Consider the following 17,518-nt stretch of genomic DNA (forward strand, 5'->3'; position numbering starts at 1 on the left):
GTATCGTGTGTTCATCACCCTAAGTTTCCTTCCATCGCCACTTGTCCTTCCTTTACCCTCCTCTGCCTCTTCCATCCACTTCCCTCTGGCATTCACTATGCTGTTGTCTGTATCCGTGAGTCTTTCTTTTCTTTGTTTAATCCCTCCACCATAATTCACCTTTAATATTTCTTATACTAAAGGACTGCTAGCACTAGATTTTCCTCAATTTTTATTTTTGTTATAATGTCTTTATGTTACATTCATTTTGAAAGGTAATTTGCTGATTATATGATTCTTGGTTGACAGTTTTTTAATTTCAGCCATTTGAATATGTTGTTCCACTGCCTTTTGATCCATTGTCATTTCTGATGAGAAGTCAGCTGTTAATCTTTTTGAAAAATATATTTTTATTCATTTCAGAGTGGAAGAGAGAGGGAGAGATAAAGCATCAATGATGAGAAAGAATCATTGACCAGCTGTCCTCTGCACAACCCCTATTGGAGATGGAGCCCACAACCCAGGCATGTGCCCTTGGCCAGAATTGAGCCTGGGATCCTTCAGTCTGCAAGCTGATGCTCTGTCAACTGAGCCAAACTAGCTAGGGCTCAGCTGTTAATCTTACTGGTGCTCTTATACGTAACAAGTTATTTTTCTCTCTTGGTTTTTAAGATCTTTGTCTTTGGCTTTCAACATTTTGCCCACAATGTGTTTGGATGTGGAGCACTTTGTGTTTATCCTGCTTGGAGTTTATAGAGTTTCTTAGATGTCTATCTTGTTTTTCATCAAATTTGGGAAGTTTTCAGTTTTTAACACTCTAAATATTTTTGACCCTTTCTCTTTTTTCTGGTCCTCGAATTATACAATACATATGTTGTTCCAGTTAATGATAGCTCACATTTCTCTAAGGCTCTCTTCAATTTTCTTCATTCTTTTTTCTGGTTTTTAGATTCCACTATCTCCTTTGATTTACAGAAGTTAGTTTATTGATCACTTCTCCTGTCTGCTCAAATCCATTGAGCTTCATTTTGGTTCTGTAATTTTTGCCTCTTAATGGTATTTTTTATTTGATGAGACCTTATTATTATAATACCTTCCTTTAATTATGTAAACATGGGAATGATGGGGAGAGTAAGCCCCATCTCCTTGGCTGCACTACTTGGATGAGAGTACTCTGGGTAGAGTCTGTTACAGAGCTGGAGGCCAGGTAGATGAGTCATGGCTCAGATGTCACAGATTCTCATTGTTCTTGCTAAGATTTGGTCAGTTTTTTTTGAGTGTGTGTTTCTTAAAATGCTGTTTGCCTTTGAGACAACTTCCAGAGACTTTAACTTACTGTTTGTTGTTTTTGTGTGTGTGTGTGTATGTTTTGTTTGTTTGTTTGTTTTTTAAATATATTTTATTGATTTTAGAGAGGAAGGGAGATGGAGGGAGAGATAGAAACATCAATGATGAGAGAGAATCATTGACTGGCTGCCTCCTGCATGTCCCTCACCGGGGATGGAGCCCGCAACCCAGGCTCGTGCCCTTGGCTGGAATCAAACCTGGGACCCTTCAGTCCGCAGGCTGACGCTCTATCCACTGAGCCAAACCAGCTAGGGCTAACTTACTGTTTTTAATATAATTTTTTTATCAGTTAATTTGTTGTTGTGCTGAGTTATAATTTTCAGAAGTCCTATCCACCTTCCATTCAATCTTTTTTCAAGAGTTAACTTTTTGTGTGATAAGAATAGTTAACATGAAATTTACCCTTTTAAAAAACGTTTACATGTGCAATACAGTATTTTGACTATGTTGTACAGCACATCTCTAGAGCTTACTCATCTTGCTTACTTAAAAATTCAACGCCCATTGATTAATAACTACTCGTTTCCCACTCCCTCAGGCCCTGGAAACCACCCTTGCACTCTCTGATTATATGACTTTGACTATTTTACATACTTCATATAAGTGAACTCATAGTATCTATCTTTCTGTGACTGGTTTAGTCACTTAGTATAATGTCCTCAAGGTTCATCTATGTTGTTGCATATTACAGAATTTCCTTTCTAAGTTTAATCAGTATTCTGTTGTATGTCTATACCACTTTTTTTTTTTTTAATCCACTCACCAGCAATGGCCATTTTGATTATTTACACATTTTAGCTATTATGGAGAGTGTTGCAATGAGCATGGGCGTGCAGGTATCTCTCGAGATCCTGATTTCAGTTCTTTTGGATAAATACCCAGGAAAGAGACTGCTAGATCCTACGGTAGCTCTATCTTTAATTTAACTTTCCGAAGAGCCTTCCTACTATGCAGGCTTCAAGAGCCTGCTTCCAGCTGCCCTGGGAAGGCAGACAGAAGGGGCTCTGTGGAGCGCTTCTCCTGTGTCTTCTTGAGACTTTTTGTTGTGTGTTTTCTAGATCAAGTGGAAGGTTCTTTTGGCATCTGTGTGGTGAAGGATGACACCAGAATCAGCATTGAACCGTGAGTTAGGACTGACTTGGAACCTGAGGGTCCTTCCAAAGCGGGGCTGCTTTCACCTCCTTGCATTCCAGTGTCAGTTTTTCCCCAGGGCTCTGCATCCCGGGGGTGGGGGGTGGGGGGTGTCAGGGATAGCTCCAGTGCCTCCCAGGAGAGGCGTGGTGGCGTTCTTCAGCTACTTGAGGGAAGTTCCCTCAATATTCCTTTGTCCAGACATACCCTAGTTGGGGCCATCGGGAAAGAATGCCCAAGAACCCGGGGTTCTAGGTAGAATTGGTGATGGCACAGTGGTTAACTGGATGTGGCCATGGATGTTGATGTCAGGTATCAGCATGTACGTCCCTTGCCCTAGACCCCAAGAGAGACACCTGAGGCCAGAAGCCTGGCAATAAAAGAGATCGGAGAAAGGAAGGAAATGCCCCTTGAGAGGTTTCTGGAATGCCCGCACGTGGGTCAGGGTGACCAACACTCGCACGGCGGAGGGTTTCCTCAGAGCAGGGCACCCCTTGCATCTTCAGCTCCCATCTTAGTCACGCGTATCTCGCATGTTCGTGTATGTGACCTCATTGCAGACACATCAACATAGGAAGCCGGTTTCAGGCTGAGATCCCGGAGCTGCAGGACAGATTGCTGGCCGGAATTGATGAGCATTTAGCCTCTCTGGTCTGGAAGCCGTGGGGAGATGTGATGACCAACCTGGAAACGCAGGATAGAGGTGGCTGGGCGTTGGGGCCAGTTTCCCAAAGCTTCTCCCCATCTCCAAGGAGTTTCTCCTCCCCGTTCTCACCTTGACCAAGAAGCAGCAGGGGAGAGAGGAGGAGACCAGCCCTCAGTCCAGTACTGCTTCTCCCGGGCCCCTGTCTCCTGCTCCCACCCCTCTTCTCACACAGTCGCGGGCCAGGCTAGCCAAAGCAGGCGCCAGGAGCAGGGTTTCGGCCCTTCCTCCCGGGCCCTCCCTTCCCTCCATCTGAAACGGGAGGGACCCCGTCTGTGCTGCCAGGGAACCTCCTCCCCGGCCCTTGCTGACTCCCTGTGTCTCCTCTCCCATGCACCGCGCTGGGGCCACTTCTGGAAACAGTGACCGAGCTCTGCAACGTGGCCTGCTCCAGCGTCATGCCGGGAGGGGGCACCAACCTGGAGCTCGCCCTGCACTGCCTGCACGAAGCCCAGGGCGACGTCCAGGTGAGGGAGGCGGGCGGCTGGGAGGAGGCCTGGGCGGCGGCTCTGGGGCTGCATGCGTCTGCCACGGGCCCTCTGCGTGGGGCTGGCCGCATGGAAACTGAAGGAAGGCCACCGTCCTCCCCCATGCGGCTCTGGGATTGGCGTGGCCCTCAAACACCAAAGGAGGAAGGAGCAGACTGGCTCAGTAAATCAGTTACTTATTTAGGGAAACAGCAAGGCCCCAGGGTTCCTCTGAGCCCTCGGGGGCAATGGGGAGGGGAGCCTAGTAGATGAAACTCCGTTCCTGCATTGATCTGGTTTGTTTATTTATTTATTTACTTTTATTTTTTATATATTTTATTGATTTTTACAGAGATGAAGGGAGAGGGAGAGAGAGTTAGAAACATCGATGAGAGAGAATCATTAATCTGCTGCCTCCTGCACAACCCCCACTGGGGATGTGCCGGCAACCAAGGTACATGCCCTTGACCAAAATCGAACCTGGGACCCTTCAGTCCGCAGGCTGACGCTCTATCCACTGAGCCAAACCAGCCAGGGCTATTTTTATTTTATTTTTATTTTTTAATCACAAGCCCAAGCATGAAAACCTCTGGTATAACTGAAATGCTTCTGCTGTCTCCAAAGGCCCTCCTCACAATCCTGAGGTTTAGAAAATAAAAGTCCAACTCACCCTAGCTGGTTTGGCCCAGTGGGTAGAGCGTCAGCCCGTAGACTGAAGGGTCCCAGGTTCGATTCCAGTCGGCTCAATCCCCAGTGGGGGGCGTTCAGGAGGCAGCTAATCAATGGTTCTCTCTCATCATTAATGTTTCTAACTCTTTCTCCCTATTCCTTTTTCTCTGAAATCAATAAAATATATATATATTTTTTAAAAAGTCCAACTCCGAGGAGTGGGAGAGGAAAATGAAGTTAACAGGTTAGGGACCCAGAGCCTCAGCCCCGCTGCGTCTCAGCAGAGGCCCAGCGGGTGCTCAGCGGGTGATCACACAGCTGTGGCTCCCGCTGACTCGCCGGTGACGGTGGCACGGGCAGGGCCCACTCATCGCCCGCGCTTGGTTGACGGCTCTGTGCCCACCGTCTTGAAACACTTCACTTTGAATCGAAGGGCCCCACGTTTTCATTTCGCGCTGGGCCTGCACATCACACAGCCAGTCCTGTGCTGGTGAGCAGGACACAACCCCCTCTCTTCATGGGGCTTGGAGTCAGCACAGGAAATATGCTTTACACATCGTTAGTGCTATGAAGCAGATCTCGTGGGGCCATGGCAAGGGCAGTGCTCCCAAAACGCTGGTCCTTGAAGGAAATACGGAGCTTGAGCCAGAAGAAATCATAAGAAAGTCTTGCTACGAAAAAATAGTATCAACCGTCCCCCACAGCGTGCTCAGGAGCCAGTCGACGTGCCACGGATGCCTCCCGGGCGGTGGCCCGTCGCGGACCATCCTCGCTTTGAGCAGCCGTGGGGTGGGGAAGGCTGGAAGTGGTTCTGAATGAAGGAGACGGTGAGTAAGTACCTGCCACTCCTCTTGTTCCAGGTCGCCCTGGAGACCCTCCTACTCAGAGGACCCCAGAAGCCGCAGGCTCACCCGCTCACCGACTATCGCTACACAGGTGACTGGAGCGAGGCGCCAGCCTGGTCCCGCCTGGCTGAGACCCCGGAACCCCGCAGCTGCGATGGCAAGCTCTGCCTGTGCTCCGGGTGGCTCTGCCTTCCTTCCCACAAGGGCCTGCCCTCTGCAGGGCGACTCAGTGGGCACTGCATTCTTCCCTGGACTCCACCTCCCCCTGGCCGGTGGCTCCCTCCTAGGCTCTGCCCAGCCAGGAAGGGCATGCTTCTGGCCACGGAGAGGTGGAGGCGGGCTCGGGTCAGGGGTTCAACACACCAGCCCTGACGTCAGGCGGTCTGGGGGCGCCGCCTACCGGTGGCAAGTCGCTTACCCAATGGAAGGCTCAGTGGTTACGTCTGCAAAATGGGAATAGTAACGGTCCCTACCTGCTCAGGGTTTTGTGAGGATCCTACGAGGGAAAGCAGATCAGGGGCTTAGCAGAATGCCTGGCACGTGGTTGGTGCTCGGAGACAGGAATTTGAAAGGGAGGGTGGTCAGCATTTGAGCCAGGGCTGTGGGCCCAGAGGAGAAATGTCTTTCCCGTCCTTGGCTGTTCCTCCCACAGGGTCAGACATCTGGACCCCCATGGAGAAGAGGCTCTTTAAGAAGGCGTTCTGCGCCCACAAGAAGGACTTTTACCTGATACACAAGACGGTAAGGCGCCTGGGTGGGATGTGGGGACGCCTCTCCTCACAGCCGAGCCAGAGCTGAAGGAGACCGGGCAGGGGACCTCTCTGCTCATTTGTAGACACTTTGTAATTTAAAAAGCCACCGTTGTCCAGCCAGCGTGGCTCAGTAGTTGAACATCGACCTATGAACGAGGAGATCACGCACCACACATGCCCAGGTTGGGGGCTCCAACCCCAGTGGGGGGCGTGCAGGAGGCAAGGCGATCAGTGATTCTCTCTCATCATTGATGTTTCCATCTCTCTCTCTCTCCCTTCATCTCTGAAATCAGTAACAATATATTTTATAAAAAAAGAACTAGCCTTTGGTTTTGTTGATTGTTTTCTAGTTAGTTGATTTCTGCTCTATTATTATTTCCTTTCTTCTGTTTGCGTGGGGTTTCATTTGCTCTTTTTTATGGTTTCTAAAAGTGGAAACTGATTTGAGACCATCCTTCTTCCCTATTACAGGTGTTTAGTGCTATAAGTTTCCTTCCAAGTATTGCTTCCATGAATTTTGCTATGCAGGGTTTTCATTTGTATTCAGGTCAAAATACTTTTTAATTTCTCTCTTGATTTTTTTTTTTTTTGAACCTGTGAGTTATGTAGAAAAGTACATGATTTCGTATCCAAATGTTTGAGGGTTTTCCAGAGTTTTTCTTTTACTGATTTCCTATATGATGTAATTGAGGTCAGAGAGATACTCCATATGGCTTGAATCCTTTAAATATATTGGACATTTGTTATGGCCCAGAACATAGTCTGCATCTTGATAAATGTTCTGAGTACCTTTAAATAAAGTGTATTTTGCTGTAGCTGTGTGGAGTTCTGTAATTGTCAGTTCAGGATGGTTAATATTGTGGTTCAGGCCTTCCGTTCATTTCCTCTCCACTTGTTCAGGTGAGTACTCAAAATGGGATGTCCAGATATTTGGCCCAGGCCAAATATCTGGCTCAGTTGTTTGGAACGTTGTCCCATACACCAATAAGGTGGGTTCAATCCCCAGTCAGGGTGCATATAGGAGGCAATTGAGCAATGTTCTCTCTCACATTGATGTCTATCTATCTATCTATCTATCTATATCTCTATCTCTCTCTCTCCTCCTCCCTTTCTCTCTCTCTAAAATCAATAAAAAGCAATATCCTTCAGTGAGAATTAAAAAAAATAAAAATTTTAAAATATTTCAGTGTAATTGGGGGTCTGTTTTTCCTTGCAGTTCTTTTTTGCTGTTGTTAATCCTTACCTGAGGATATTTTCCCACTGATTTTTTAGAAAGTGTAAAGGAGGGTAGAGACGAGAGGGAGAGAGAGAACATCAGTGTGAGAGACACATTGATTAGTTCCCTCCTGCACATACCCTGACCAGACCAGGATTGAGCCTGCAACGGAGGCACATGTCCTTAACAGGAATCAAACCTGGGACCCTTCAGTCCCCAGGCCAGTGCTCATCCACTGAGCCACACCAGCTAGGACAGTTACATCATTTTTTGCTTCATGTATTTTGAAGCTCTGACTTAGATGCATAAACATTTAGGAATCTTTCCTCCTCTTGATTAATTGACCCTGTGATTGCAATTAAATTATTTTCTTTTTAAAATATATTTTTATTGATTTCAGGGAGAGGAAGATAAAGATAGAAACATCAATAATGAGAGAGAATCATTGATCAGCTGCCTCCTGCATGCCCCATACTGTGGATTGAGCCTACAACCCGGGCATATACCCAGACAGGGAATCAAACTGTGACCTCCTGGTTCATAGGTCAACGCTCACTCACTGAGCCACACCGGTTGGGCTAAATTATTTTCTTAATCTTTGTTTTGAAATATACTTTTCCTGATATTAATATAGCCAGCCACTCTATTGTAGTTTTCTTAAGATTGGTTTTAGCATGGTTATCTTTTTCATTCTCTTCTGACCCATTTGTATCTTTATATTTAATGTGCATTTTTGTAGGCAATGTGTGTTGGGTGTTGCTTTTTTATTCCATAGGAAATATTTGGCCTTTTAATTGGAGTATTTATATCATTTACATTTAAAGTAATTATTAAGATGGTTTGGTTTAAGTGTATCATCTTGTGTTTTTTTGTTGTTGTTGTTCTCCAATTTGTTCTTTATTTCCCCCGTCTACTTTTTCTGCCTTCTTGGGGATTAATGTGTTAAATATTAGGATAATGTTTTATCTCTTTTGTTGGCTTATTGGCTGTAACTCGATGTTTGCTTTAGAGTTTATGCATTGCATCATTAACTCATCACAGTCTATCTTCAAGTAATTTGATATAATTTTATGTGCAGAATGAAAACCTTATAGTAGTATACTTCCGTTTCTGCTGGCCTTTATTTTTTTATTTTGTTGTTGTTGTTAATCTTCACCCAAGTATATTTTTCCATTGATTTTTAGGGAGAGTGGATGAGAGAGGAAAGGACAGAGAGAAGCATTGATGTGAAAAGAAACACATCAATTGGTTACCTCCTGCACAAGCCCTGACCAGGGCCTGGGCTAGGGAGGAGCCTACAACCAAGGTACATGTCATTGACCGGAATTGAACCTGCGACCCTTTAATGCGTAGGCTGACGCTCTATCCACTGAGCCAAACTGGCTAGGGCTCCTCCTGGCCTTTATACTGTTGTGTTAAGCATTTTATTTTACATGTTATAAATCCCACAATACAGTGCTATTTTTTAAAACAGTCGATTGGTTTTTAGAGAGATTTAAATAATGTTTCCTATATTTACCTATGTAGTTATTTTCATTCATTTGTGTGGATCTATATTTTCATGTGATAGCACTTTCCAGAAGCAAATCAATGTACATCATTTAACATTTCTTATAGTGCAGGTTTGCCAATAATAAATTCTTTCAGCTTTGTATAGCCAAGAGAGTCTTTATTTTGCCTTCATTTCTGAAGACATCTTTGCTAAATATAGAATTCTACTTGACATTTTTTTTCTCTAAGTAATGTAAAGATGTTGCTCTATTTTCCTCTTGCTTTTATTTCTAACAATATACATATTTCTTTTTTAATCTTTTTTGTCTGTATATATAACATGTCTTTTTTTCTGTGGCTGGGTGTTTTTAGGAATTTCTCATTATCACTGGTTTTGAGCAATTTTATTATGCCATGGCTTGGAGTAGTTTTCTTCATTTTTTCTTTTTCTTGTGCTTGGGCTTTGTGGGTTTAAAGTGTTCATTAAGTTTGGGGAAACTTCATCCATTTTTTCTTCAGATGGTGCTTGTGTCCCTCCCTTCTCCTCTGAAGACTCCACTGAGGTGCGTCTTGGACTTCCTGCAGTTGTTCCACAGCCCCCAGGGCACTGATGTTCTTTTCCTTTTTACTGATTATTTTTTCCTCCGTGTGTTGCATTTTGGATGGTTTCCACATTTGTATCTTCAAGTTCACTAACCTGACCTTCTTCAGTGTCTAATCTGATGTTAATCCCATGCAGTGTTTTCATCTCTAAATAATCTGTGTGGATCTCTTTTACATCCTCCACGACTCTATTCACTTTTTAAACATACGTTACACACTTACGTTAACTTCTAATGCCTTTCTCTGCTAATTCTAACATCTGTGTTCATTCTGACTTGATTCTGATGGGTTACATTTTCTCCCCATTACACGTCATATTTTCCTTTTTGCACACCCAGTAATTTTACATTGGATTCCAGACTTTGGGAATTTTAGCTGGTTGGTGCTGGATGTTTTTGCATTCTATAAATATTCTTGAACTTGAAAACGACTTGTTCCTTTTGAATATTGCTTTTAGAATTTGTTTTGGATGGGATCAGAACAGCATTTTGTGTAGAGTTCATTATTTTTCACTACTGAGGCAAGACCCTTCTCATGACACTATCAGTGCCTCGTGAATTACAAGGTTTTCCACCAGGCTGGGGGGACAGGCCCTGGTCCTGGCCCTGTGTGAGGGCTGGAACCTTTTCCTCCCATCCTCTCCGGGGTCTTTACCCCACTCGGAGTCATCTCCTCCTGTGCTCGTGCTGGTCAGCACCACCCTCCCATGCGGCTCTCTCCACCGCTGCACTTCATCCTGTGGCCTCTCGCCACCTTGGTCTCCCCAGACACTCCACTCCACCTCAACTCAGCTCAGGAAGTCCACCCGTCTCCGCCGGCACCTCCCCCCCGGGCCCAGGCTGGGGCCTGATCCCACGCTCAAGGAAGAAAGTTGGGACTCTGGTATTTTAGTTTCTTACAAGAGGGAAAAAAAAAAATTGTGACCAATGAAGCACCGGCTTCAGGACCACGTGGAGCCCAACAGTCAACCATGGATTCATCGACCTTGACTGTTTCTTGTCATTGTTCCGACGGGAAATAAATCTGGTTCCTGTCGTCCCATCTTGTTTGGAAACAAAAGCCCACCTTTCTTAACGTTGGGATAGTCTTTAGGCAAAGGATGCCTGCGTAACCCCTGGTGTGTGAGTGCACACAGCACTGAAAAGACCACGCACAGAACGCGTTTTCTGGTGTGATGAGAAGAACAGGTTAATTTTCTTTCTGGAGCAGTTAACCTTCCCCATTCTGTTTGCTTTCTACGGGAATTACTGTTAATGGAGGGGGGAGCACATGGTGGGGTCTGAAGGCCCGGGATCAGCTGTGCCCACCAGACCCCCTCCTCCCCTCCTGGGCCCCTCGTTCTCTCAGAGGCTGTGTGACAGCCACTGCACCAGGGCATTCGCTTTGGCCCCCGGTGGGAACGGGGCCCTGAGGCGTGACGTCACGGTGAGCGCCCTGCATGTGCCTTCCTGTGCCTCTTCCCGCAGAGAAGGGCCCTGGGGCGTCCGTGCTGCTCAGCGTGCGGAGCTCGGATGGCCTTGGCCGTGGTCCCTTCACTCGGAAGCCCTTCATCACCGGGAGGAATTGGCTGCCGGGGGCGGCCAGAGCCAGTTTCTGCTTGCTTTCCCTAGATCCAGACCAAGACCGTGGCCCAATGTGTGGAGTATTATTACATCTGGAAAAAAATGATCAAGTTTGACTGCGGCCGAGCCCCAGGGCTGGAAAAGCGGCTCCGGAGAGAGCCGGAGGAAGCCGACCGGACAGAGGCCAAGGTAGGGGCGGGGCGTGGGGACTTCAGTGCTGCCGCCCCTGCCGGGGCTGGGGAGGGGCTCCCCCGCAGAGGGGGTCCCCTGCAGAGGGGTCTGTGCCCTGTGCCCCTGCGGAGGGTCAGCACCGCACGCACAGGGCTTCTGCCCGCCCTGCAGGTCACGTGCAGCCCCCGAGAGAGACCTAGCCACCGCCCAACCCCCGAGTTAAAGATAAAGACCAAGAGCTACCGGAGGGAGTCCATCCTCAACTCCAGCCCCAGCACCGGCCCCAAGCGGACCCCGGAGCGGCCCGGCAGCGCGGAGGGCCCGAGCGTGTTTCCCTGCAGAGAGTGTGAGAGGTACCGGCCCTTCCCCGAGGCAGGACACGCAAACCCCGCAAACCGCAAACCGCTGCCCCCTGCCCTCCCCGCTTCCCCTGGGCGCCCCCTCCCCCGCTCTGACCCGGTCCTCTGGTGGCTCGGCAGGGTGTTCGATAAGATTAAGAGTCGAAACGCCCACATGAAGCGGCACCGGCTGCAGGACCACGTGGAGCCCATCGTCAGGGTGAAGTGGCCGGCGAAGCCCTTGCAGCTGAAGGAGGAGGAGGATGACGAGGAGGAGATGGGGGCTGACATCGGGCCCCTGCAGTGGTGATTCCCGGCAGCTGGCTCGGGGGCCAGGCAGCAGTGGGGATGGGGGCCCCAGCTCTGCCACCTCTTCCTGCAGCCTCTCCAAGGCATTCGGGGCACCCTCTGCTCCCCACATCCTCCCCGGGGGCCCGCCCAGCTTGCAGACACCGTGAGCATTGAACCATAAGCAGGCAGGAGACGCACAGTCATCGGGCAGCTGCCAAGTCCCTGCCGGCGGGTGCCCGCTCCAGTCCCTTTAGGGCAACAGTCTCTCCCCTCCTCCCAGTTCCACTCGGGCACAAAGGAGGCTGGCGCAGGGACACCTAGATCTGGGAGCCCTCAAATGTTAGCCTGGTTTGGGGTTTGGTTCCACTGCTGGGTGAGGCCAAGATGTAGAATCAGCGGGAAAACACCTTCAGATGGCACCGTGGGGCTCTCTCTGCTTCCAGACTCAGCCCCTAGTCTCGCAGTGACTTGTACATTGTTAGGTTTTTGTACGTGTCGACTTGTAAATCTTATTAAATTGGGTTCTTGAGCGGCTGTCTTCTGGCTTCCCTGGACTTTTGATCTGAGAGGCTTTCGCGCCCCTGACTCTTGCTGGAGCCTCAGAGATGAGTGACCCAGCCCCTGCCCTGGAGGAGCTGGGGCCTCGAGCATCCATTCAGCAATCACATGCCCTACTGTGTGCCCGGCAGTGCCCTACTGTGTGCCCGGCAGTGCCCAGTCATGTGACAGGCTGCAGAGACACAGGAGGGAAGGGCCCCTCTCCCCACGCAGCTTACATGTTAGGCGGGGGAAGGTAGCAGAAGTAAACAAGCCAAAAGGAGACTTTAGAAACGGATCATAGCTGTGCTTTTGGCCGCAAGTAACAATGTCAGCACAGGTTTAAGCAGTCAGGTCATGCGGTGGATCCAGCGGCTCAGCTGTGAAATCAAACTCCGCCAGGGGAGGGCAACCACAGACGTTGAGCCAGAATCAACTATGCACACAGGGGAGAGAACACACCCTTCCCTTCCTTGGGTTCCCTTTTAAAATTTATTATTGATTTGAGAGAGAGAGAGAGAGAGGAGAGAGAGAGAGAGAGAGAGAGAGAGAGAGGGAGAGGGAGAGAGGGATGGTTGAGCCAGCAACTCCCCGCATGTACCCAGACCAGGAATCAAACTGTGACCTCCTGGTTCATAGGTCCACGCTCAGTCCCTGAGCCACACCTGCTGGGCACTTGTGTCCCCTTTTAAGAGTGAGGACAGCTTGTAGCAGCCCCCAGCACCACGCCCCTTATGTCCCATGGGCCAGAGCTGTGGGCCATGCTTATTTCTAACCGGATCCCTGGGAATCACGGGGACGGGAGTGGCCACAGGCCTGGGGAGAACCGAGAGAACCGAGAGTTTGCTGCTGCAGTTCCGTTTGCCGGGAAAAGCAGAGGAAGCAGACAAGACTGCTGGGTAGGCAGACCACCACCAAGCGGCATGAAGAAAACAAAGCAGGGCCAGCTCCTAGCCTGGGAGGGGCAGCTGTGGCCATGGTGTCAGGTGGGTGGCAGGGAGGCCCCGCGGAGGAGGCTGCTGGGGCTGAGGTCTGGAGCCCAGGCCACGGCGTGGCTAAGGGCGGGCGGGCTCTGCTGGGGGAAACTGGTGGAGGGGTCCGGAACCTCCGGGCGCTGCGTGGAGGCGGGAGGAGGCCGGACTGGAAGCGTGGAGAGCACGTAGGGACCCTAAGGCAAGATGGAGTGGTCTCGGCTGGGGCTCGGGATGCGTTTAGGTCATTAGGTGACCAGACGTCCCGCTTTGGGCGGGACAGTCCCGATTTTTAACAATTTGTCCCGTGTCCCGAGACTAACAATTCGTCCCGCAGGGTTTGAAAAAAAGTCCCGATTTTTTTTTGCAAAAAATCGGGACTTTTTTAAAACGCCGCAGGACGTGGGACAAATTGTTAAAAATCGAGACTGTCCCGCCAAAAGCGGGACGTCTGGTCACCTTAGTTTGGGCGCCAACTTGTTGATGGGTAACACTTCTTGGGGAGGGGTGGTGAGGAAGGATGGATCAAGGCTGGCATGGGAGGTTTGGGCTGGAGCAGCTGAGTGGATGTCATGAACTCAGATGGGGAGAGGGACAGATTGGGGGCGGGGGACTGACTGCACGGAGCATGGTTGTGTCTGAGGCAGCAGTGCTATGTTCTGAGGAGCTGGCCGGGAGGGCAAGGTGGAGGGTAGTGGCAGGAGGTTTCACGGAGGGGCTCCATTTGAGCTAAGTACTACATATTCGAGGGGAGGATGGAGGAGGGGTGGAGGCGAGAGTGGAGTTGGAAGCAGGTGGGGCGTTAGGGTTACGGGAAAGGGCTCCGGCATCGGTGACCCAGAACTTACATCCTGACTCCGCCGCCTCTGTCACCCTGAGCAAGTCACTTTCCCTAGTTTCCTCACTCTGTGAAACGGGATGAATAATGCCCACCCCATGTGTTGGTTAAGTGAGAAAATGTAAGTTAAGCATTTGGTAAGGCGCTCCATCCTAACTAAGCAGCTGCTATTTCATGAACACTCAGGCTGTACTATTACTGTCCGGGTCCCACCCTCAATCACAAGTTAAGCTCGATGTCTCCAGAAACGAAAGACGCTGGCTTAACAGGGTCGGGTGGTATTAGTTGTCTATTGCCACATGACAAATTACCCTGGAATATAACAGCTTAAACAGGAGCTTTTAGACTAGTGCTGCTGAGACAGACGCAGAACCGAAACTGCTTGTGGCCATCCAGATTCCCCCCAACCTGCTCTGTGGGCAGGAGCTGGCAGCCACAGCGGGAGGCCCAGCAGAGCCTTCGAATGTAAGAGCAGAGTTGGGTGAAGGTTTCGTGTGCCTTAGCCCTCTCAGCCAAGCCCCATCCTCACATCCTCACAGTGTTCTCAACTAGTGGCCCCTGGAGTATCTGATTTCTAATTATCGGGGTGGGGAGAGAGAGAGAGGATGCTGTAAAAATAAAATAGATTCTTTTTTTTATATATATATTTTATTGATTTTGCACAGAGAGGAAGGGGGAGAGATAGAGAGTTAGAAACATCGATGAGAGAGAGTCATCGATTGGCTGCCTCTTGCACACTCCCTACTGGGGATATGCCCGCAACCAAGGTACATGCCCTTGACCGGAATCGAACCCGGGACCTTTCAGTCCCCAAGCCGACGCTCTATCCATTGAGCCAAACCGGTCTTGGCTAAAATAGATTCTTGATGGTCAGAATTGGCATCACTGGAAGTAAGGCCCTGGAACTTGAATTTTTTTCTAAAATAAGTTTGTTTAGAATAGTTTTTAGATTTACAGAAAATGGTACAGAATTTTCCCAAAATCCCCACCCACAATCTCCCCCATTATTAACATCTTCCAGTAGTATGGTTTGCTTGTTAATATATTAACTAAAGTCCATACTTTATTCAATTTCCTTAGTTTTTACAGCATGTCCCCCTTCTGTTCCAGGACCCCACTCAGGACACCCCATACATTTGGTAGTCATGCTTGCTTAGGCTCCTCATGGCTATGACAGTTTCTCAGACTTTTTATTTTTTTAATATATTTTATTGATTTTTTACAGAGAGGAAGGGAGAGAGATAGAGAGCTAGAAACGTCGATGAGAGAGAAACATTGACCAGCTGCCTCTTGCACACCCCCTACCAGGGATGTGCCCACAACCAATGTACATGCCCTTGACCAGAATCGAACCCGGAACCTTTCAGTCCGCAGACCGACGCTCTACCACTGAACCAAACCGGTTTCGGCTCAGACTTTTTATTTTTGAGGACAGTCCTGAGGACTTCTGGTCAGGTATTTTGGAAAATATGTTTCAACTGGCATTTGTATATTTTTCTCATGATTGGACTGGAAGAAAACCACAGAAGTGAAGTGCCATTTTCATCACATTTTACTAAGAGTGTGTGTTGTCAGTGTGACTTCCTCTGTTGATGTTAACGTCAGTCACCTGGCTGACAGTGTTTGTCAGGCTTCTCCTCTGTAAACTCAGTCCTCTTCCCTTCTGTGTCGTACTCTGTGGGAGGAATATGCTCAGTCCCTATTTAAGGAGTGGAGAGTTATGCCCACCTCCTTGAGGACAGAGTGCCTACACAAATTATTTGGAATTCTCCTGCCTAGAATATTTGTCTCTTCTTTCCCATTTATTTATATCAGGATGGGCTCATGGATATTTTATACCTCAGATTATATCCAATACTACTTTATTTTGTTGCCTGAATTGTTCAGCATTGGCCATTGGGAACTCTGTCAGTTGTTTCCTGTGTCTCTTTGACGTACCTGTGTGTGTGTGTGTGTGTGTGTGTGAGAGAGAGAGAGAGAGAGAGAGAGAGAGAGAGAGAGAGAGACAGACAGAGACAGAGACAGAGACAGAGACAGACATATTCCTTTCAGTTACGTACTACAAGATAGAGTCATTTGTTCAAGGAATCTTGGTTCCTTTTATTGGAGAATGACATTAAAAACTATGATCTGGCCCAAACTGGTTTGGCTCGGTGGATAGAGCATTGGCCTGCGGACTCAAGGGTCCCAGGTTTGATTCTGGTCAGGGGCATGTACATTGGTTGCGGGCACATCCCCGGTGAGGGGTGTGCAGGAGACAGCTGGTCAATGTTTCTCTCTCATTGATGTTTCTAGCTCTCTATTTTTCTCCCGTCCTCTCTGTAAAAAATCAATAAAACAAAAACAAAAACTATGATCTGGCTTACTGGGTTTGGTCAATGGATAGAGCATCAGCCTGCAGACTGAGGGGTCTCAGGTTTGATTTTGGTCAAGGGCATATGCCTGGGTTGTGGGCTCAATCCCCAGTAGGAGGCATGCAGAAGGCAACCAATCAATGATTCTAATCATTGATGTTTCATCTATCCTTCACCCTCTCTGAAATCAATAAAATATTTATCTAAAATAGATAAAAGAAAAACTATAATCTGGGCCCTGGACAGTTGTTCAGTGGTTAGAGTGTCAGCCTATGGACTGAAGGGTTGCAGGTTCGATTCCTCGTTAAGGGCACGTACTTCAGTTGCAGGTTCAATCCCCAGCCCCTATGGGGTCTGCGAGCAGGAGGCAACCAATGGAGTGTGTCTCTCAGGTGGACCTCTCCTCTCTTCCCTCCCTTCTCAATCTCAACCTATGAACCAAGAGGTCACGGTTCAGTTCCTGGTCAGGATACATCCCCGGGATTGTGGGCTCCATTCCCAGTAGGGTGAATGCAGGAGGCAGCCGATGAATGATTTTCATCATTGATGCTTCTATCTCTACCTCTCTCTGAAATCAATACAAATATTTTTTTTAAGTCAATGGAAAAAGTATCCTCACTCGGGTCTAAAAAACAAACTGCACCCTGGATACTAGGTGTGCTCAAATCTGAATGTTTAACACTCCCACTTTTGTTTTTTTAATGAAGCAGAGTTAGAGAACAGCTTCTCTCTCAGCTGTTTCCCTTCTCAAGCGCTTCCCTCGCCTTCCCAAATTAGTTTCGGCATCCCTCGGCAGAGGGCGCAAGAAAGGTTTCCTTCCTCCGTAGGAAAGAGAGCGGCTCCAGTGAAGGAACCGAGGCGGAGTTCCGCGCAAGGGAACTGTCAAACTCTGGAGTGGGAGGGAAGTGTTTACCCAAAGGGGCTAGGAAGGGTCACGTGAGAGTCAGCAGTCAGCTGACTGGAACCCGCAGGGAGGGAAGAACCCGAGTAGCGGGGCTGCTGATTGGTAGAGGAGGATCCAAAAAGGTTGCACTTCGGGGCGGGTCTTTGACGGCGAGGACTACGATTGGCTTAGGAAGAATCACCACGGTGTTTTGCGGCGCAAGCGGAAGAGACTGAGGTGCGCCAGGGTGTGCGCATGCGTCGAAGTACCTGGTCGCCGATTGGAGGCCGTGAGTCACGGGGCGGCGTAGGGGCGGGGCCGGCGGGCGCGCGCAGCGCTGCGAGGCCTCTGGTTGGCCAGCGCGCGTCAC

General features: G+C 48.7%; 1 protein-coding gene across 1 annotated transcript in view; it reads left to right on the forward strand.

Moving 5' to 3' along the window:
- The window catches only part of ZNF541 (zinc finger protein 541), a 41,935-nt gene extending 29,842 nt beyond the window's left edge, over positions 1–12,093 (forward strand). Inside the window, exons 9-16 of the mRNA XM_036416416.2 lie at positions 2,385–2,448; positions 3,018–3,160; positions 3,524–3,627; positions 5,157–5,232; positions 5,794–5,882; positions 10,814–10,954; positions 11,108–11,289; positions 11,416–12,093. Of these exons, the coding sequence (XP_036272309.1) occupies positions 2,385–2,448; positions 3,018–3,160; positions 3,524–3,627; positions 5,157–5,232; positions 5,794–5,882; positions 10,814–10,954; positions 11,108–11,289; positions 11,416–11,584 (968 nt within the window). The 3' untranslated portion in view covers positions 11,585–12,093. The remainder of the gene's footprint in view (positions 1–2,384; positions 2,449–3,017; positions 3,161–3,523; positions 3,628–5,156; positions 5,233–5,793; positions 5,883–10,813; positions 10,955–11,107; positions 11,290–11,415) is intronic.
- Positions 12,094–17,518: the final 5,425 nt, after the last annotated feature.

The sequence above is a fragment of the Pipistrellus kuhlii genome, unplaced genomic scaffold (genome assembly GCF_014108245.1).
Source record: "Pipistrellus kuhlii isolate mPipKuh1 unplaced genomic scaffold, mPipKuh1.p scaffold_m20_p_55, whole genome shotgun sequence".
Lineage (NCBI taxonomy): Eukaryota > Metazoa > Chordata > Mammalia > Chiroptera > Vespertilionidae > Pipistrellus > Pipistrellus kuhlii.